The sequence below is a fragment of the Dama dama genome, chromosome 7 (assembly GCF_033118175.1).
Source record: "Dama dama isolate Ldn47 chromosome 7, ASM3311817v1, whole genome shotgun sequence".
Classification (NCBI taxonomy): Eukaryota; Metazoa; Chordata; class Mammalia; order Artiodactyla; family Cervidae; genus Dama; species Dama dama.
The window spans coordinates 9,043,126-9,065,348 of record NC_083687.1 but is presented as its reverse complement, the minus strand read 5'-3'; the positions used below and the strand labels follow the sequence as shown (position 1 = coordinate 9,065,348).

Genomic DNA, 22,223 nt, shown 5'->3' with positions numbered 1-22,223 from the left:
GTTTTCAGCTATCTGAAGAAGAAAGAGAGAATGATGAAAAGTCATATCCACCCTTAAGTGACTTTCATCAGAAGTTATGCATCACCTTTGCTCACATCATTTAGGAAAAGTCAGTCACAAGCCCTAAATTCTTGAGTTCAAGGAAATGTATATCCTTGCCTGAGAAAATGAAGTAATTTGGTGAATCTAAGCCTTGTCTAGCATGATATCCAAATTAGTGCAGGGAAAAAATAAATTACAGTAAATTAAATTTATTAAATTTAATCAATTAAACAATTCAAAATCTGAATAAAAATTAAATAGAAAAAGCGAGACAAAGGTAAAACAAATATATTTTAGAAACAAATGATAATAAATGTTAGCTTATATTAAAAGATACATGTTATTAGATCAGATTAAGAAATGAATTCCAGACATTTATAAAAAACACTGATTTTTAATGCTTGGATGCAGAGAGTTGGAAATAAAAAGGCAATGATATAGCAAAAAGTACTAATAAATACATTTGATTGTATCAGGCAAAATAGAGATTAAGACCCAAAGTACTGTTATATGGAGAGACGCTTCATAAATACAGATATTTAATTCATGAAGAAGGTATGCTTCTAATTATGAAGGTAGCTAATAAAATGACTTCAAACTACATTGAGCAAAAGTTCTAAGATCTCAAGGAGAAATTAACAATTATGTCATATTTTATGATTTCAGTTGTTAATAGGCATGCATAAGAATGCAATAAAGCTAAACATGATTTGAAAAAGACAGTGAAAAATTTTGATCTGATGGATACATGCATGTACAGATAGAACCCTGCAGTCAATAATTAGAGAATAGATATTATGGAATATTTACATAAAACTTACCATGTCTTATACCATACATCTCAAACCACATAAGAAACTACTATCTTGAAGAAATTCTTTGGTTCTAACTAAATAAGTAGTAATTTAAAAATTGGATAAAAAACTTATATTCCTAAAAATTAGATAGAAAAACTACTTTTAAGTAACTCATAAGTCTAAGGAAACTTAATGGAAATATTAAAAAAATATGTTTAGCATTGTATAATAGTGATCATATACATATCACAACTTGCAGAATGCCACAAAAAGGATTCTTTGAGGGGAAAAAAGGATAAATCCAAAGACTATAGAAAGAAGTAAATAATGAGTCATAAGCAGAAATGACTGAAATGGAATGAGTGTGCCAAAGGTCAAAGCCAAAAATTAGTCCAATTAAGAGATTAGAAATGGATAATCCTACCTGGAATTTGATTAAGAAAAAAGCAGGTAAACACAAATATTAGACATGATGGAGAGGGACCAAGATGGCAGTGTGGATGGCTTCTGAACTCCTCTCCTCCCAGTGATATGCTGAATGTGCAAACTGCACGTGGAGAAATTCCCTCCAAGAGAAATCCAGAACCCAGCTGAGTGACTCCAACATTTCAGATTAATAAGAAAATACCCACATCAAACCTGGCAGGAAAGGCTGAGATACACTCTTGCCATTAACTCTGCCCCTGGTACAGTGTCAAACAATTGGGGGGCAACTCCAGCTCCCAGCTCCTCCGTTAGATATTAGGCTGGACATCGAATGTCCCAGTCTTTAAGGTTCCCACCTAAGGGAAAAGCCCCTCAAATGTTTACCTTGAAAAGCCAGTGGGGCACCAATGGGGCTTGTGCCCACAGGAGCTACGAGCTTTCTTATACTGGAGGTACTATTTCCATAGCAGAAGGTGGACATTTGTGGGCAATGCCTCCATGTCAGACAGCAGCTCATAAAATGATTCAAAGATGATTATTCTTGGAAACATTGAGACATCCAAAACTTTCTTTGAATTCAGACTTTACTATCTGTATATTTGACTAAAAACCTCACGAGAGAACCATTTCATTTATTATCACTAGGCACTAGACGAACCAGTCAAGACGGACAGCATTTCCAAGGACACCTTAGACCTACCTCTGGAGGTAATGGCTTCAGATCCACCCCTGCTTTTGAAATACAATCCCGAAACTCTCTGCTAACCCAGTGCCTGATTTCACTTCTTCCAGTTGTGTTCCCCTGCACAGCTCAGGCAGCAAACTGAGGAGCTCTATGCTACCATTGATAAGGTCTTACAGGACTCCTTGTCTATGGTAATGCCTTAGACTAGACCATGCAATTCAAACCTTTGCTTCGCTTCACTTCATTTCCCTCTGCTTGATGAGGCTGGATGCATCCTAAGCTTGTCCTTTTTTTTTTTTTTTTCCTAGCATTCTTCTGATTCTCCTTCAAGTTCCCTACAGACTTTGTTGGGTTCTGACACAATCAAAGTATGTATATATATTTAATATAATTTACTCAACCATAACAGTTACTAGGGTAATTATTTTTAAAATAAAGGTCAAGGCCCAATAGTGATCTGGGGAATTAGTGGATAGAAACCAGCATTGTATTTTTTTGTTTGTTTGTTTGTTTTTTGTTTGTTATTAGCAAACAGCATTTTAAAAATAGGATAGTAAGAGAGCTCCCTGGTGGTGCAGTGGATAAGAATTGCCCGCCAGTGCAAGGGACACAGGTTTAATCTCTGATGTGGAAGGATTCCATCTGCTGTGGAATAACTAAGCCCCTGTGCCACAAGCACTGAACTCATGCTTTGCGGCTCAGGAGACACAGCTGATAAGCTGGCGTGCTCAACTACTGAAGGCGGTGTGTTCTAGGGCCCACAAGCCACAACTGCTGAGACTGTGTGCCTAGAGCCTGTGTTTTGCAACAGAAGAAGCCGGCACAATGAGAAGACCAAGTGCCGCAACCAGAGAGTAGCTCCCGCTCGCTGCAACTAGAGAAAGCCCACATGCAGCAGTGAAGACCCAAAACAGCCAAAAAATAAATTAGAAATAAACTTTAAAAGGATAATGTGCTGAGGATTATTTTTAAAATATGACAGTAAGAAGGTAAACCGTCCATCAGACTCTATTATTCCAATGAGTGGGTAGCTATTGTTGATATTTCTTTCAATTTGTTTACATGTAGAGGTATAGGCTTGTATGTACAGGCTGCAGTAAAATCTGTTTCTACCTGTAGGTTACATCCAAAACAGTTTGGAAGCCAAAATATGAGGCTATGTTGTCATATGTTGACATTTCAAATATGGAACTGCATGTAGAGTGTGTGGCTTATTCTAATCAGAAACCATAGCTTCAGTCCTTATGTAATTCACAGCCCTTAGACTTTGAAGAAATGGAAAATGAGGTAAGAACTTTCATTAGTCTAAGAGCTTTCAGTTCAGTTCAGTCGCTCTGTCAGATCTGTCTCTTTGCAACCCCATGGACTGCAACATGCCAGGCCTCCCTGTCCTTCACCAATCCCCTCAGCTTGCTCAAAGTCATGTCCATCAAGTTGGTGATGCCATCCAACCATCTCATCCTCTGTCATACCCTTCTCCTGCCTTCAATCTTTCCCAGCTTCAGGGTCTTTTTCAATGAGTCAGTTCTTCACATCAGGTGGCCAAAGTATTGGAGCTTCAGCTTCAGCATCAGTCCCTCAATGAATATTTGGGACTGATTTCCTTTAGGATTGACTGGTTTGGTCTCCTTGTGTCCAAGGGATGCTCAAGAGTCTTCTGCAACACCACAGTTCAAAAGCATTAATTCTTCAACACTCAGCCTTCTTTATGGTCCAGCTCTCACATCTGTACATGGCTATTGGAAAAGCCATAGCTTTGACTAGATGGTCCTTTGTTGGCAAAGTAATGTCTCTGCTTTTAAATATGCTATCTAGGTTGGCCATAGCTTTTCTTCCAAGGAACGTCTTTATTTCTGGAATTCTTTTCTTTTGGTTGACTAAATTTATTTCCTTGTTCTTTGATTCAGAGAGACTGAATCCTAGATATTTTATATTATTTGAGGACTGGAAGATCCCCTGGAGAAGGAAATGGCAACCCACTCCAGTACTCTTGCCTGGAAAATCCCACGGACAAGGAACCTGGTAGGCTACAGTCCATGGGGTCACAAAGAGTCAGACACGACTGAGCGACTTTACTTACTTACAACATTAATTGTTATTAGTAAATATTTAAATATTTCCTTCTTATATCCATTTTCATTCATTGGGATAAAATATTACATTTCTCCAAATTTTTTGTTTGCATACTTTGTATAGATCCACTTATCCAAATTTTAAAATGATTGTGGTTTTTCTTGTATTGATTGTTATTTTAATTAACAATAATGGATTGTTAATTGTTAGCTTTTTAGGCCAGTCTTATTTTGTCCCTTGGAATTAGTATAAATGCTTTTTTGCCTATTCTTTTTCAAAATTGGAATTATATATATATATATATATATATATATATATATATATATAAAATAGATTACATTTATTTAAAATTTTTTATTAGAGTATTGTTGACTTACAGTGTCATGTTTAAAGTAGATTTTAAATGTATAGAATTGCCTATAATTAAAAGAGTATTCCTGACTTTCAATTAGAACATTACAGACAAATATCCTTTAATAATGACATTGAAGCCAGGTGATTAATCATTGTCAGTATGAAGATTTATAGTTTTGTAGAGAGGACCTGCAAATAGTTATACCTTCTCTATCTGTAATCTATTTTGTTGTATATTCTTTATGTCTTTTAATCTAAAGATGGAAAGTTTTGATTTGCCAGAGTTACTGAATAAATTTTAGGTATTTTTTTCCTTTTCATTTGTTAAACTTAAAAATATGCCATATTACATTAAATGTAACAGGAATAGGGTTTAAGAAATAATGTGAATAATCATCTATATTATTTGTTTATTTAGCAAATATTTAATGCTTATAAGTTAAAACTACATTATTATGGGCCATTGAATTTAAGGCAGTTATTTTATTTAGCAAATATTTATTAGTGATGGGCTTGGCACTGTGAGGCACCAAGGTGATAAAGGAGAGTGAGGCAGAGTAACTTGACAGGTGTACTTAGTTGTTTTCTTAGTTGAAATACAATTGATTTGCAATGTTGTGTTAGTTTTTCAGGTTATAGCACAGTGGTTTAGTTAATATATGTATATATATATTTATATAAATATATATACATTTGTGTATAATATGCACAAATATTCTTTTTCAGATTCTTTTTCCTTATACGTGTTATAAAATATTGAGTATAGTAGTATTATATTGGTATTATACAGTAGAACCTTATTTTTATCTATTTGATATATATTAATAGGAGTGTGTATATGTTAATTCTAATCTCCTAATGTACCCCTCCTCACCCACTTTCCCCTTTAGTACCCACAAATTTGTTTTCTGTCTGTGGATCTGCTTCTGTTTTGTAAATAAATTCATTTGTATCTTTTTTATAATATGCTACTTATAAATGATATCATATGGTATTTGTCTTTGTCTGACTTGCTTCATTTAATATTATAATTGCTAGGTCCAGCCATGTTGTTGCAAATGGCATTATTTCATTATTTTTTATGGCATATTTATTGTATATACATACCACATTTCTTTATCCATTTCTCTGTCAATGGACATTTAGGCTGCTTTCATGTCTTGACTATTGTAAATAGTGCTGCAATGAACGTTGGGTGTATGTATTTTTTCAAACTCGAATTTTCTCTGGATATATGCTCAGGAGTGGATTGCAGGGTCATATGGTAGCTCTACTGTTAGTTTTTTAAGGAATCTCTGTAATGTTCTCCATAGTGAATGCACCAATTTACACTCCCCCCAACAGTGCAAGAGGGTTCTATTTTCTCCACTCTGAGGGGTGTACTTTGGATATAGCAGTCTGCAAGTAGGATTCAAACTGAGACCAAGATGGAAAGAAGCCAGTCATATAAAGATCAGGGATGATAAATTTCAGGAAGAGGAGTAAGTATTTGCAGATGTTCTGGCAGGAAGGAGCTCAGTGTGTGTGTGACGAAGGCCCATGTGGTTGCAGTGTGGTAAGCCCGGGGTGAACAGTGGGAAATGAGGTGAGAAGACAGGGGCAGGGCTGGTGAGGATGCTCACATGCCATGGCATGAAGTTTGAGTTCCAAGGGAAAATGTGAAGATATAAAACCATGGGGGGAATAGTAGGAAGCCACTGAGGAAGATCCTGATGGCTGCTGTAAGGAGGCTACCGAGGCTGGGAGGGGCAGTGATGGTGGTCTGGATGGAGTGGGTGCAGGGGTGCAGAGAAGAACTGGCTGTGAAAGAGATCTTGCAGGCTTGCTTGGGTTTGGGTGTGTGTAGAGAAGCAGAGGAGAATCTCGGAAGAGCTCCTGGTCTCTGCATTGAGTGTAGACAAGAAGATATAACGTGGAAGATGAAGAGGCTATGTTTGTCTGGACAGGATAAATTTGAGGTATGTGTCAAGCGGGCCTTAAGCCTGTGTATCTGGCAACGGTAGGAGGGCTGGGGAGGGGGTGACTAATATTTGGATGTTGTGGGCACCCTGTATGAAGATCCCAGGAAGGAATCAGGGCAGGTCCAGTCAAGGAGGATGGAAGTCCACCCTGAGAGCAAAGTCAGGGCAGTGTGGCAGCATGAAAGCTACAAGAGCAGAGCGTGCAAGAGAGTGTGAACGTGGTGACAGCTGCCAAGAAGGAAGAATAAATAAGGCTTCAGCAGGGCTCATTAAGTTTGACTGTGATTTTGAAACTATACTGTTGTTGCTTATGTGTTGTTCTTTCTTACCTTTGCTATTTTTCTAGCCTTTACCAGCATATACAGACCTTTTGCACTTAAGGCTATTCTTTTCTTCTTTTAATTTATTTTTAATTTTTTTCAGGCAGTTCAGTCACTCAGTCGTGTCCGACTCTTTGCGACCCCACGTGCTGCAGCACGCCAGGCCTCCCTGTCCATCACCAACTCCTGGAGTTTACTCAAACTCATGTCCATTGAGTCGGTGATGCTATCCAACCATCTCATTCTCTGTCATCCCCTTCTCTCGCCTTCAATCTTTCCCAGCATCAGGGCCTTTTCAAATGAGTCAACTTTTCGCATCAGGTGGTCAAAGTATTGGAGTTTCAGCTTCAGCATCAGTCCTTCCAATGAACATTCAGGACTGATCTCCTTTAGGATGGACTGGTTGGATCTCCTTGCAGTCCAAGGGACTCTCAAGAGTCTTCTCCAACACCACAGTTCAAAAGCATCAATTCTTCAGCACTCAGCTTTTTCTAGTCCAACTCTCACATCCATACATGACTACTTGAAAAATCATAGCCTTGACTAGACAGACTTTTGTTGGCTTTTTAATATGCTGTCTAAGTTGGTCATAAGTTTTCTTCCAAGGAATAAGCGTCTTTTAATTTCATGGCTGCAATCACATCTGCAGTGATTTGGGAGCCCCCAAAATAAAGTCTGCCACTGTTTCCACTGTTTCTCCATCTATTTGCCATGAAGTGATGGGACCGGATGCCATGATCTTAGTTTTCTGAATGTTGAGCTTTAAGCCAACTTTTTCACTCTCCTCTTTCACTTTCATCAAGAGGCTCTTTAGCTCTTCTTCACTCTCTGCCATAAGGGTGGTGTCATCTGCATATCTGAGGTTATTGATATTTCTCCCAGCAATCTTGACCACAACTTGTGCTTCATCCAGCACAGCGTTTCTCATGATGTACTCTGCATATAAGTTAAATAAGCAGGGTGACAATATACAGCCTTGACGTACTCCTTTTCCTATTTGGAACCAGTCTGTTGTTCCATGTCCAGTTCTGTTACTTCCTGACCTGCCTACAAGTTTCTCAAGAGGCAGGTCAGCTGGTCTGATATTCCCATCTCTTTCAGAATTTTCCACAGTTTATTGTGATACACACAGTCAAAGGCTTTGGCATAGTCAAAAACATCTATAATTTTCTGGAACTCTCTTCCTTTTTCAATGATCTGGCGGATGTTGGCAATTTGATCTCTGGTTTCTCTGCCTTTTCTAAAACCATCTTGAACATCTGGAAGTTTATGGTTCACGTATGCCTGAAACATGACTTGGAGAATTTTGAGCTTTACTTTACTAGCGTGTGAGATGACTGCAGCTGTGTGGTAGTTTGAGCATTCTTTGGCATTGCCTTTCTTAGGGATTGAAATGAAAACTGACCTTTTCCAGTCCCGTGTCCACTGCTGAGTTTTCCAAATTTGCTGACATATTGAGTGCAGCACTTTCACAGCATCATCTTTTAGGATTTGAAATAACTGTGCTGAAATTCCATCACCTCTACTAACTTTGTTTGTGGTGATGCTTCCTAAGACCTGCTTGACTTCACACTCCAGGATGTCTGGCTCTAGGTGAGTGATCACACCATCGTGATTATCTGGGTCATGAAGATCTCTTTTTTTTTATAGTTCTTCTATGTATTCTAGCTCCCGTTTCTTAATATCTTCTGCTTCTGTTAGGTCCACACCATTTCTGTCCTTTATTGAGCCCATCTTCGCATGAAATGTTCCCTTGGTATCTCTAATTTTCTTGAAGAGATCTCTAGTCTTTCCCATTCTATTGTTTTCGTCTATTTCTTTGCACCGATCACTAAGGAAGGCTTTCTTATCTCTTCTTGCTATTCTTTGGAACTGTATTCAAATGGGTATATCTTTCCTTTTCTCCTTTGCTTTTGGCTTCTTTTCTTTTCTCAGCTATTTGTAAGGCCTCCTCAGACAGCCGTTTTGCTTTTTTGCATTTGTTTTCCTTAAGGATAGGCTTGCTGCCTGCCTCCTGTACAATGTCACGAACCTCCATCCATAGTTCATCAGGCACTCTGTCTATCAGATCTAGTCCCTTAAATCTTTTTCTTACTTCCACTGTATAATCGTTAGGGATTTGATTTAGGTCATACCTGAATAGTCTAGTGGTTTTCCCTACTTTTGACACGCATAAAAATCATATATTTTTTTCTGGAACCATCCAGGAAAAAAGAAAACAACCAGACAAGAAAATTTTAAACCAAGCCCACTTCTTCTTTTTTAAATTTAATTTTGTGTACACCTTCTTTTATTTTTGAAAGTCCCTTCTTTTTTATTTTCTAAATTAAATTTAATTAATTTTTTAGAGTATAGTTGCTTTATAATGATGTGTTAGTTCCTACTATGTGACAAGGTGAATGTACAACATGTGTAAATATATCCCTTCTTTGAATTTTTTTCACATTTAGGACAACACATAGACATAGACAACAACATAGGCTATTCTTTTTAGTCTTGTATGAAAACAGTGACCTGATAAGCATAATGTATATGTAGTTTTTCCTCCATGTTTTCCTAGATATATACTTTGTTATTTTTTTATTTTACTATTTTCTATTACTTTTTATCTTTTGTAGGCTCTTGTTTTCTTCAAGACAGCATTTTTCTGGATATCACTTTTATATTTGATCTGGAATTCTGTTGATCTGGGACCTTAAGCCATTAACAATTATTGTAATTCTTCTTATATTAGGATGAGTTCCTGCTATCTTATTTCATATTTTCTACTTAAAATGTTTTCTTTTGGATATTTTGACATTTATTGGTTTGAAAATGAAGAAAATTTCAGTTTGCATTTTTGTTACTGTTCATAATTACATGTAAATTATTAAAAGCAATAATTGTGCTTATTTTCCTATCAATTTTCAGACTTACAAGTGTATTTTTCCAAAATTAAATACCACAGCATTTTCCACTTTCCAGTTATAACCAAGAGCTCTATATATGTACAAATATACACACACACACAGTTTGTTAGTATCTTTTGGACCTCTGTATTTGAATTTTAATGGTGATATTTTTCTTGATTTATTCTTTATTTAGATACTTAATCTTTATTTAGATGCTGATTTCTGAAAGATTCATAGATTTTTCCTGGATTTATTTTTCTTTTTTTTAACTCCTGCTGAAAAGTGTGTTCAGTAAGTGTTTTTGTATTGATTCTATTGCCTGTGTTCCAGAGATTAGCATTATTTTACCCTTTCTTTTAAATTATAGCTTTGCCAGATATAAAATTATAGGTCCCCTTTTCTCAACAGATTTTTGGCCCAGATTCTTTCTTGTCAACAACATAACTTGTGAAATATTTTGTCAGCATGATATGTACTCTGCTACTACAGAGTGATCATTTACAGAGCAGCTCTGTAATCTTTTAGAGTTTTGTCTTTATGATGTTACTGACTTTTCCTATTATGTGTCTAAGTGTGTGTGTGTTTTCTTTTATGTATCTGAGTTGATCTTCTCTTCGGCCTTTCATCTGAAGTTTTCAGTCTTTTCCTGCCCTTACATTTAGGATATTTTTAGTCATTATTTTTTCAAATGTCTCTTTCTTACTAGGGCTCTCACTATATGATTTTGTCACTTTTGTTTCTATATCCCATGTCTTAATCTTTACATATTTTTTTTCTATTTCTTGTTTCCTAATTCTTCCAAGAAGATGCCTTGATCTGATATTCTAGTTCAAGAATTTGTTCAGTATCTATTCTATTCTTCAGTCTTTAGTTCTTTGTTGTAGCTTATATAATTCTGTTTTAAAAGTCAGGTTCATTGAGGTATAATTACCCATTGTAAAATTTACCCATTTAGTGTAAAATTCTATGAGTTTTGACAAAGCATATAGTTATATAGCCACCACCACATCCAAGATGCAAAACCTCCATCAAATAAAACACTTTCCATGTGCTGCTTTGTAGTCTATTTCTCCCTGCAACCCAGGTTCACTTGCATGTGAAAAAGTGAAAGTAAAAGTCGCTCAGTAGTGTCTGACTCCTTACAACCCCATGGACTGTATATTCTCCGGGACAGATTACTGGAGTGGGTAGCCTTTCCCTTCTCCAGGGGATAGTCCCAACTCAGAGATAGAACCCAGGTCTCCCTCATTGCAGGTGGATTCTTTACCAGCTGAGCCAAAAGGGAAGTCCATGTATCCATAGCTAAGTCTTCATTTTTATCAAAATATAGTTGATGTACAAATGTATTTCATAATTTATAATGAAATCAGTTAGCTTGATTGAGAAAGTTCCTCTAGTCATGTTTTGGATCTCAAGTGTAAATTTTGAGGAAATATATAATATGATCCATCTATGTTTTTATTGTTACTTTTTGTGAGTTTCTCACAAAGAGAAAAAGCAGCAAGATAAATTAAGATATTAAAATAACTGAGAATATGAAGCATATGTAATGAAGCTGGGAAGGCTCATTAATTTTGAAGTCTCAGTGAGGCTGAAGACATGTGTTGGTATATTTGAGAAATGAAGATGGTAGATGGGAAGTAGAGCTCTAAAAGACAGATGTGAGAAATGAAAGTTCAGAAGTTTTCCATTTTATTTGTGAAGGTGACATCTAGTAACAGTCCTGGGAGCTGATGATTGAAACGGAGCAGACGAGGATATTTTTGGAGGTGAACAGCTCAAAGAATTGAGGAATAGAGACTTCTGTGTGAATTCTGAACTTGCATGAGGAACTATTATGATCCATGAATGAACGTCATTGATAAACAAGATATAATTTCTTCAAAACTGATTGATAACAGCAATGAAGAGAATAATAAAGTGAAAGTAAAGCTTAGTGAAATAAATTTCAAAGGAACAGGAGGTTTTGTATAGAAAAGATGGAGTACTGGTTAGAAAGTCTTCATAGGAAAAGAAGGGTGAACACGTATCCCAGAGGTTGAATCTTTTAATATTTTCTTGATTACTTCAGTAGTATAATTGTTTTTATTTTCATACAGATGCCTACAACTCTTCCAAGAGCAGCTGGTCGAGAAACCAAATACGTAAGTCCCTTTATAATTATACATACTGCTGTTGTAATGGGTGCCTGGACTTGCTTTGGAGCGCACTCAATTATACAATCATTTGAACTGAATTAGTTGAATTTTTCACAAATGGAAGAGATAGGATGGTATGATTGGCCCAGAGGTGGAAAATGAGTTGTTTCAGGTAAATATATTGACTGAATTCCTTTTAAGTGAGATCTTACTTATCTGATTAGTTTGGCTGAATCAAACAGAACTCCAATACCTGCTTTCTGTCTTTCTAATTATCAATGCTTAGATAACATTTTCATTTTTGTAATGATTTATCATGTTTATTGTGATGGAGTCCACTCATATACTTGAAATATTAAGATTTGTCTATTTCTGATGGGATTGCCAGTTTAGGTGATTTTGACTAGTTTGCTGCTTTCTTGCATTTAAATATTTAGCAAAGAAATCAGTCCCACTTTTGAACAAAAATGTATTAATAATGAGCATGTAGTATAAACTCACACACATGATTCAATAAATTGTGGCGAGCTGGCTCTGAATGTGCTAGATGCACACACGTAGCTTCACCCCATTCCTACTCTCTATTCACCAAATAAGCCATTATGCAGTCAAATTCTGCATCTGACCAAACATATTCTGGTGTAAATAAGACTGTTTCCTAAGGAAGTGTTTAATATTTAGTTTAAAACAAACCAGCAAACTATTCCTTTTAGTTTATATTTTCGAGTATCGTCATCATCATTCAGAGTCAATTAGTAAATATAAATTTTATGACCAATCTTCTTTCAATGTATACATTTCTGCCTTCATTTGCACTTTTCCAACGCAGATAATGAATTGAGTGAAGTTATTGAGCTTCATCACATTCAGGAAGTGATGTTTAGGGGGTATGGATAGGAACACTGCTTAGAACATTATTTAGAAGTTTCACTGTTATTTTCTGTTATTCCTGGAAGTTATTTGAAGCAAATACTTTAAAAAGTGGAGGCATTTGAGGGCTATTTGTTGTCATTCAGTTGCCCAGTTGTGTCTGGCTCTTTGCAGACCCCATGGACTGCTGCACGCCAGGCCTCCCTGTCCCTCATCATCTCCTGAAGTTTGCCCAAGTTCATGTCCAGTGTTGCTGCTTGTTCCAGAATCCTGGAAAGTCATTTAAACCTGTCTATGCCTTAGATTTTTTAATCTATAAAATCGACTTCTCTAATGGCTCAGCAGGTAAAGAATCTGCCTGCAATGCAGGAGACACAGGAGACTCGGGTTCAGTCCCTGGGTTGGGAAGATCCCCTGGAGAAGGAAATGGCAACCCTCTCCAGTATTATTGCCTGGAAAATCCCATGGAAGAGAAGCCTGGTGGGCTACAGTCCATGGGGTTATAAATAGGCAGACATGACTGAGCAACTAACACTTTCAAAATTGGGATGGTTACTAATGGTTGATGTAAGATTTACAATGGTTAATGTATGAAAAGTCCTTGGTATAATCCTGACACAGATATGACTCAATAAATGATTGCTCTTCCCTTTGTTCTTTTTTCCCCTTCATGTATGTCTCTCCACTTCTCTTCCTCCTCCTTATTTTGGAAAGACTGCATGCACCATGATTTAGTTGGTCCTTTGATTCTTTAGTTGAATATAAGAAAAGAAAGTCCTTAGAGATGCTTCTATACTTTTTGTGACTAAGACATTCTACAAAAGCCAGATCCAAGAAAAAATAGAATATTCTTTACTCTCTCCTTTCTTTCTCATCTACTCTTAATTTGCACCCAAGTCTGATTTAGGTTCATTTGAAATAAGGATGCCTTCTTCCATCCCTCCAGGAGATGGGTAATTTGATAGCATTGGCAATAATCCTACTGGGGGTGCTTCAGTCTCCATAGTTAGAGGCTATTTCAAATTATTCTTCTGTCAGTTATCTGACTTAATTAAAGGAGGTTAACATTTGCCCCAAACTTTGTGACAGCATTTGAATCATTCAAGTTAACTGAAGTTAAGTGAATCATCAAGTAGATTTAATATAGACTCAAACAAATATCAATTCTTATTCAGATAAGATTCTTGACTTTGATTAAATTTGGTTTCTTGGAGATTTGTTTTTTACTTTCTCCTACAAAATGACATTTGAATTGTTTGTCACACCTCAAATATGTCCATGTCTTTTGGAAGCCTAGATGGGTAACTTTACAGTGGGATGTGAAAACTAGTTTCTGGTGCCATCATAAGGAAGTCACACTTGTAAATATTTGGCTTCGGTTATTCCATTTACTAAGTGATGTCTGACATTTCTTTTCAGGAGAAAAATGAAATTTTAGAACAGAAGTCTTCTTTAGTTATAAGCCTTAATCTTATGCGAACAATGGACCTTGAATGCAATATACCCTGATTTTTAAAAAAGAATGACACTGGAATATTTTCTTTTTTAAAACTTTTTATATTGAAGAAAATTGAAATTTTATATTGGTATATAGTTGATTTACAATGTTGTGTTAGTTTTAGGTGTACAGCAGAGTGATTTAGCTATACATATATCTGTTCTTTTCCAGGTTCTTTTCCCATATAGGTTAATACAGAGTATTGAGTAGAGTTTCCTGTGCTTTATTTTAGGTCCTTGTTGATTATCTATTCTATATATTCTATGATATGTATGATAATATAATAATTAGGAGGTTAATCTCAACCTCCTAATTTATCTCTCCCCACTGATTCTGTAATATTTCTTCTGGAAATTCTAATATTTGTATTAACAGAGCTACAAGTGCATCATATTAAGTGTGACTTGAATAGTTATCACTTAATTAATCTTTATATTTTTCTTCCTTCTTCTTCCATGGAAATTCAAAATCAAATCTGAGAGTCCTACAGGTTGTAATATTTTAATATTCTGCCATCTCTCTTCAAAACTTTGAGGAAAGCAGGCATCTTTGCAGCATACATCTGCTAGGACTAGGTGTGTTATTGCCTTTCTTAGATTTTACTCCAAAGCAGGGATCATGAAGTTTACCATCTTCTGCACCTCAGAGGAAAAATGGGAAGACTTGAATTAGAACCAAGAAGAAAAAGTTTTGTTACACTGCGGGGTATCCTTAGTTGGTTAGCACACTCCACTCAACACCCTACTTTGGAGGGATGGGGGGGTGCTTTAAAAAAGTATCCTATATAATCTATGAATTGTGATGAGTAGAAAATATAGTCAGTTTCTAGCCCTATTATTCAATTTTCCCCCTTTTCCCCACTGATTTGACAAATATCTGGTGTCTGCCATGCCCCAGCACTTACGTAGAGTCACTGGAGTGTGAGTGATGTACAGAACAGCAGTGTCCCCATTTCTGAAGCACAGGATGGGGAAGACAGTAAAAAATCAAAAGAGGAAAGAGCAAGATGCTTGCTCACAGAAATTGGAGGAGAGCGAGACAGAGAACTGGTGTTGAGAATTGATGTTAAAGCAAATGTACAGATACTAATTCTCAATGCGTCAGTATGTTCATTGGATTTCCAGTTTTCCTGGGAAGATGAGAGTGGTTTAATTAAATAATGAGAAATTACACGACTAATTCCTTTTCAGGGGGCCTTTGATGAAAGGCTGGCTTTCCTTCATCAAAAAAAGAAAAAAGATAGAAAATCCTTGTAAAACAATTCATGTCCTTTTCTTAATCTTGACTGCACACATGGTTACATTCCACATAGTCTGCTTTTTAGGATGAGCCAGATGTAGTAAAGTACCATCAATTTAGACTAAAGTCAAGGTTTTTCTTCAATTCATGGTATACTTGAATTGCAGTTTATTTCAAAGTAATTTAATTCGGGTTCTCTTAAGTGTAATAGAATTTAAATGAGGCTAACAAACACATTGAGTGGTCCTAATCATCACAGGTCACTTGTGGGATTAATTATATTATCATTCATATTTCACTTCATTGTTTTTCAGTTCAGTTCAGTCACTCAGTCGTGTCCGACTCTTTGCGACCCCATGAACCGCAGCACGCCAGGCCTCCCTGTCCATCACCAACTCCCGAAGTTTACTCAAACTCATGTCCATCGAGTCAGTGATTCGGTGATGCCATCCAGCCATCTCATCCTCTGTCGTCCCCTTCTCCTCCTGCCCCCAATCCCTCCCAGCGTCAGGGTCTTTTCCAATGAGTCACCTTTTCACATTAGGTGGTCAAAGTATTGGAGTTTCAGCTTCAGCATCAGTCCTTCCAATGAACACCTGGGACTGATCTCCTTTAGGATGGACTGGCTGGATCTCCTTGCAGTCCAAGGGACTCTCAAGAGTCTTCTCCAACACCATAGTTCAAAAGCATCAGTTTTTCGGCGCTCAGCTTTCTTCAGACACCAACTCTCACATCCATACATGACCACTGGAAAAGCCATAGCCTTGACTAGACGGACCTTTGTTGGCAAAGTAATGTCTCTGCCTTTTAATATGCTGTCTAGGTTGGTCATAACTTTCCTTCCAAGGAGTAAGCATCTTTTAATTTCATGGCTGAAATCACCATCTGCAGTGATTTTGTTTTTAACAGATGCCGAATTCAATAATCATAATAACTAATGTTTTGAGCTCTTGACAGATGAGTTTTAACTATTTCATCTAACATTATACCAGTCCTATGATGTGGGTATGATTATTTCAAATTTCTGTTTTATGGAGGAGGAAACAAAGTCACAGAGGAGGCACAATCCAACCTAGGTCTTCCTTGCATAAAGCCCCTGTCATTAATATTTGTTTGCACCAACAGAAGCTGAAAATAATTTGTCTTCCTTAAATATTTTACACATTAGTATTCATTTTCTGGGTCTGAATTATTTCTGCATCCCCCCAAACCTTCAGTCTAAACTTGGAATGAATAATTTTGTATCTGGTGACAACATCTGGGATGATAATGTTTAGAATATTTCTAATGTTTTAAATTATTTTCTTATATGTAAATTAACTCATACTTTATCAGTTAACCTATGAGTGATTGTTTTCCATGGCACTCATTTTTAAAGAGTTTCTTTTCCCCTAAGGAATGAATTTTCTAATTAAGTTTCCGTTTGATTCTGTTTTCATACTAACATCTTTGGAGGGGAATGTCATTTTTCTTTTTCTTTACATTATACTTGTCTTTGTAACTATTTATTATTTTTCATTAACTACTGTCAGTATAATTTCATTTCACTCATGTAATTCAAAACCACAGTATGCTTTCTTAATAAAGAGCAACTTCAGAAAATAGGGCAAGTATTTGGACTTATTACTAATTTATCCAAAAAACTCTCACTTGGAGTCACATTTTATTGATAACAACTCATTTAATAAAGTCACTACATTTCAGAAATTACTTTTAAGTGCCAGAGAAAGAACAAAGACAGGCTTATTGAATATAATATAGCATAGAGGTAAAAATCTTATTTTAATGAGCTGGAGGGACAGAAAAATATCATTACAATGGAAGTATATTGCTTTCAAAATATCATCGTATATTAAAAATGTGTCAAACTTTATTAAGGATATTTCCTTCTCTATATACAGATATTCAAATAAAGGTCATCTTCTCCAATTTAGCCAGCACACACAGTCCCCTTGTTGCTATGGCTGGAAACGTTGCTATGCTGGAGTGCTTCAGGGCCGACGTGCCCTTATGCAGCCACAGATCTTAGAATAAGAGGTGACAAATCCAATCCACTTAAATCCAGACATGGATCCACATCTGCTTCTGTAGGATGTGACCAGATATTTGATGAGTTATGAACAGTTTCAGCAAGAAATTCCACTCTACTGATCACTCTTCTTTCTTTTCTTTATGGTTCAGAAACATTTCCAAGATATGTATGTGTGAGAGAGGATGAGGAAGAAATGGAAAATAATTATGTCAGTTGTGCTAAGTGAGGGGGAAGAGAAATGACTTAATGAGGCATCCCTTATGCCTTGGTCCTTATCATCATTTTACATGTCATCAAACACAAAGGTGCCATATTTCATCCACATTTCCCTTGGTTTGATCGTTAATGTAAACTGTGACACATGTAGACTGTGACTGTCACTGGTCCCCGTGGTTATTTATTCTGCCTACCAATTATGTTCATAGCAACATGGAATCATCATTCCCCAACTTACTGAGTCAAACTTTTAAAATACTTCCAGCTCTACTTTAATATTTAGAACATTTTGGGACATATTACTAAATGCTCTAGTGACTTTTAGTGAGATATTCATACAGGTTAAGGTCTACAGATAGAAAAAAACAATAAGAAGGAAGAAAGATATGATGTCTCATGAATATATCTCTATGGTCTTGGTACCTCCTATGCTTATCATTGGATTGATTTTTTTTAATTGAAGCACAGTTGATTTACAATATTGTGTGTTAATTTCTGCTGTGAAGCTTCCCAGGTGGCACGGTGGTAAAGAATCTGCCAATCAAGAGACACGGGTTCAGTCCCTGGGTTGGGAAGATCCCCTTGAGAAGGAAATGGCCACCCACTCCAATATTTTTGCCTGGGAGATTCCATGGACAGCAGTGCCTAGTAGGCTACAATCCATGGGCTCACAAAGAATCAGACACGATTGAGCACACATGCACACATGTTAATTTTTCTGTACAGAGAAGTGACTCAGTTATACATATATATTATTTTTCCTATTATCTTCCATGTTGGTTTATCACAGAAAATTAAATATAATTCCCCGCGCTATACAGTACCACCTATGTCTCCCAATCCTCTCCTCCCGACCCTTCTTCCCTCTTAGCAACCACAAGTCTGTTCTCTATGTCTGTAAATATATTTCTATTTTGTAGATATGTTCATTTGTATCAAATTTCAGATTCTACTTATAAGTGATATCATATGATGTTTGTTTTTCTCTTCCTAACTTTTTTTTACTTAGTATGATAATCTCTAGATCCATTAATGTTGCTTCAAATGGCATGATTTCATTTCTTAATGGCTGTGTAATATTCCATTGTTTATGTGTATCCCATCTTCTTTTGATTTCAATCTTTTGGGTAGTGCCTTATGTACAAATAACAGGAATGCTCTCTAGCTTAAGGGTGAGATAGTGTCTTATCATTTTATAATATAAATATAAAATATTTCCTCAGTGCTAAGTTCAGCACTCAGACTATTAGGGGCTCTGTTGATGTTTTAAGTTTTGTCTTTTTGCCTATCTGTAGATCAGTCTTATCTGGGAGAATTAAAATTCAATTAATACATTATCATTAATAAGAGTTGTTTGAGCCTTGAGAAAACTCAGGACAATTAAAGTCAAAAGAGAAAAGGTCAAAGAGAAACACTGTAATGCTGTTGAATTGAGAGGGACATAACTGTTGAAGGAGAAAAAATTGCTAAAAGTGAGTGCAGAAGGTAGAAGGCAAAAGCAAGTGTTTAACACTTTTTACTTGCTGCAACTTGATTTTATTTCTCTCTCCCAAAAGGGTGTCTGCTGGTGTGATGCCAGATACCCATGAGTCAAGCATAGGGAACAGCTGCAGATTGCACGGAAAGGCAGCTTTAGAAAATGCCTGAGAAGCTTGGTTTTTCTTTATGTGCCTCTAGCATGAGATCTTTAGGGAAGGATAATGGTTTATCCAAAGTGGGAGTCTTTATGTTTGGTGGTCCATGTGCCTACATGCTTACTGATCCCACAGGAACCACTCTGCTTTCAGTTCCCAGTTATCATTCACCTCTCAGAGGGTAAGAACAACATTGACATGTGTGTCATAAAAAAGCAACACTGGGCAATGACTGGGGAGCTTGGTTTTTCTTTATGTTCCTCGGGCATGAGGTCTTTGGCAATTTATTTTTCAGTGGATTTCAAATCCTTCTTTCTTTCTTTCGTCTAACTCTAGTAGTTTGCATGTAACTTGCCTTTTTAACAGATTTTCTTTGAAATAAGAAGTTTTGATTTTTACAATTTTTTTGACTGCTCTGTTTGTTTTAAAAAGTTTTGTGTTTTTTGTTTTTTAATGATGACAAATGGGTTAAAATACGTCCACTCTCCAACTTTTCTTTCTTTAGTAATTAAAATGATGTGAAAGGCTATAGAATATAGACCATAGGACCTTGTTTCACACAAAAGCCAATCTTACCCTCACTCTAATGTTCTTCATGGACAGATCAAACGACTAACAACCTTGGTGCTGTTCAAGTCCAGCTTCAGGTTTATTTTTAGGTACCCCATGTTCCTTCTCTTCCTTAGTTTAGTTTTTTACCAATGGGCAGTTGTTTAAATATAGTAGTCTCCTCTCACTATTCACAGCTCCAATTTCAGCTCACCAAACAGTCTTTCCTTACTCTTGAAAAATCATTGCTAGAATATTGGTAACAACTATAGCTACAGAATTTAATAAACAATCTTAACCCATATTGGGCAAGGAGAAGGAGGTTTCTCTAAGGGTTTGATACAACTAGATTAGTTGAGAGAGTCTGGTTTTATTAGTGATAATACACATAAGCCAACATTCTTTTTCTTTGATAAAGGATCTGCAGTGGCTTTATAAATATTTACTCCACCTTAAAGTTCAAATTTAATTCTGTTTTTTTTCCCCCTCTGGAAATAGTTTCTCATAATAGTGATATGAAGTCCATTATATTAGATGAAATAAAAATGTATTGGGGATGTCTAAAACACCTTATTGTTATGTCATCATTCTCAGTGAAGAAATCTGGGGGACTTGTGGAGATTGAATACAAAGATATATGGGTTTTCCCCTAATTTAATTAATATGTTTGCCTGAGCATTTTATCTTTTTCTCTATGACAGTCTCGTATTATTTAGCCCAATGTACTGAAAAATGTTAGTAATGTAGTTAAATTGTGCAAATATTTTTAGTGGGTGGCTTCTTTTTTTCTTAAAATTACTGAGATAAAAGCTTAACTATGCTTTTTGAAATATTTTATTTGTTTATTGACCGTGCTGGGTCTTCATTCTGCGTGGGCTCTCTCTAGTTGTGGTGAGCGGGACGACTCTAGCTGCGGTGTGTGGGCTTCTCACTGTGGCGTCTCTTGTTGGAGCGCGGGCCCTGGGGCATGTGGCTTCAATACCTGCAGCACATGGGCTCAGCAGTCGTGGATCTAGGGCTCTAGAGCGCCCGCTCAGCAACTGTGGTGAACGGGGCCCAGTTGCTCCACCGGATGTGGAATCTTCCTGGACCAGGAATCGAACCAGTGTCTCCTGCATTGCCCAGCAGATTCTTAATCACTGGGCCACCAGAGAAGCCCCTTATCTATGTTTCATTTCCATCAAGACACATTTAGTTCAGCATATTTCATAGAGGCTGTTTAGCTAAGGAAGTTAGTAGAGAAATTCTCTCATTATTCCAATAGTGAAAAATTAACTAAAGGAAAAAGATCCTAAGACATTAGAAGTAACCATTACTCATATTGCATTATGAGATTAAAAATGAAGCCTTTGGTGAGCTGAGCAGTCACTGGAATGAGCATTCTGAAGGGCAATTTTCTATAGCAGAGAAGAGTCAGAAACCTTAGTGGACACTAACCTGGCCCCCAGCTATTAGCCAGGGCAGCTAGAGGTAGGAAGCCATTAGCCAGGACAGCCTGCTGCCTTAGAGCAGCCAGGAATGACAGTGACCAGTGGCCATCCTGGTGAAGAATGGCATGAGTCAGAAATAAAAACAAACCACGATGAACACAGTACAAGAAGGACTGCAGGTGCCTGGTTGTCACGTTCAGTGATTCACACTCCTGTGTCTTGGCAATACCATGGGAGTCACTCAGCCTTCAGTTTTCAGTCATCATCCACCTCTCAGAGGGTAAAGACAACATTGACTCATCTGTCATAAACCCTGAAAATGTTTGCAATTTCAAAAAGAATAGAAATAGTTTAGGAACACAACATTATTGGGTCTTAGCCAAGTATATTTATAATTGTGCATCTGTATTTGACCACTTCCTGGACTTCCCTGGGCCAGTGGTTAAGACTCTGAACTTCAAATGCAGGGCACAAGGGTTTGATCCCTAGTTTAGGAAGATCCTGTATGCCACGTGGTGCAGCCAGAAAAAAAAAATTATATATGTTGCCCGCTTCCCAGCAATGGTGAAAGCTGAGCTGATGTGGAAGCCCAGCATCCCATTTTAAGGGCAGAATAGCTTGAGAAAATGTAACTGTTAAAGTATATATGTGTCTCAAACTACAAGAAAGAAAGTGAAACTGTGGGTGCCAGATATGAAGAGAGAGCTCCAGGTGGGAAAATAAAATATAAGATGGGAAAATAAGTATAAGCTCTATAGGACACAGGTACCTCAGAACCTAGGAGTCGGGAATTTAGAGTTTAGCTTTCACTGTGTAGTGAATCTGTGAGCTATAAATGAATCCTTTATGTGCATCCAGGTGTCTGGAAGGCCCCATATCCATGAAGTGTGGGATAGAAATAGACATACATCCTTCCAACATCTTTACCCTGCACTCCTGAGTACCCTGCACTCCTGCACATCCATAAAAAAATGGGTGCTAAACTTATGAAGACCAAGAATTTAGAGCAGGTTCAATGGGACTTCCCAGGTGGTGCAGTTGATAAAGAACCTGCCTGCCAATGAAGGA

At 36.9% G+C, this 22,223-nt stretch overlaps 1 protein-coding gene across 1 annotated transcript in view; it reads left to right on the top strand.

Moving 5' to 3' along the window:
- MLIP (muscular LMNA interacting protein) overlaps positions 1-22,223 on the top strand; it is a 275,449-nt gene that overhangs the window by 175,893 nt on the left and 77,333 nt on the right. The window contains exons 6-9 of the mRNA XM_061146051.1: positions 1,911-1,973; positions 2,058-2,141; positions 2,259-2,318; positions 11,649-11,693. Coding sequence (XP_061002034.1) covers positions 1,911-1,973; positions 2,058-2,141; positions 2,259-2,318; positions 11,649-11,693 — 252 coding nt within the window. The remainder of the gene's footprint in view (positions 1-1,910; positions 1,974-2,057; positions 2,142-2,258; positions 2,319-11,648; positions 11,694-22,223) is intronic.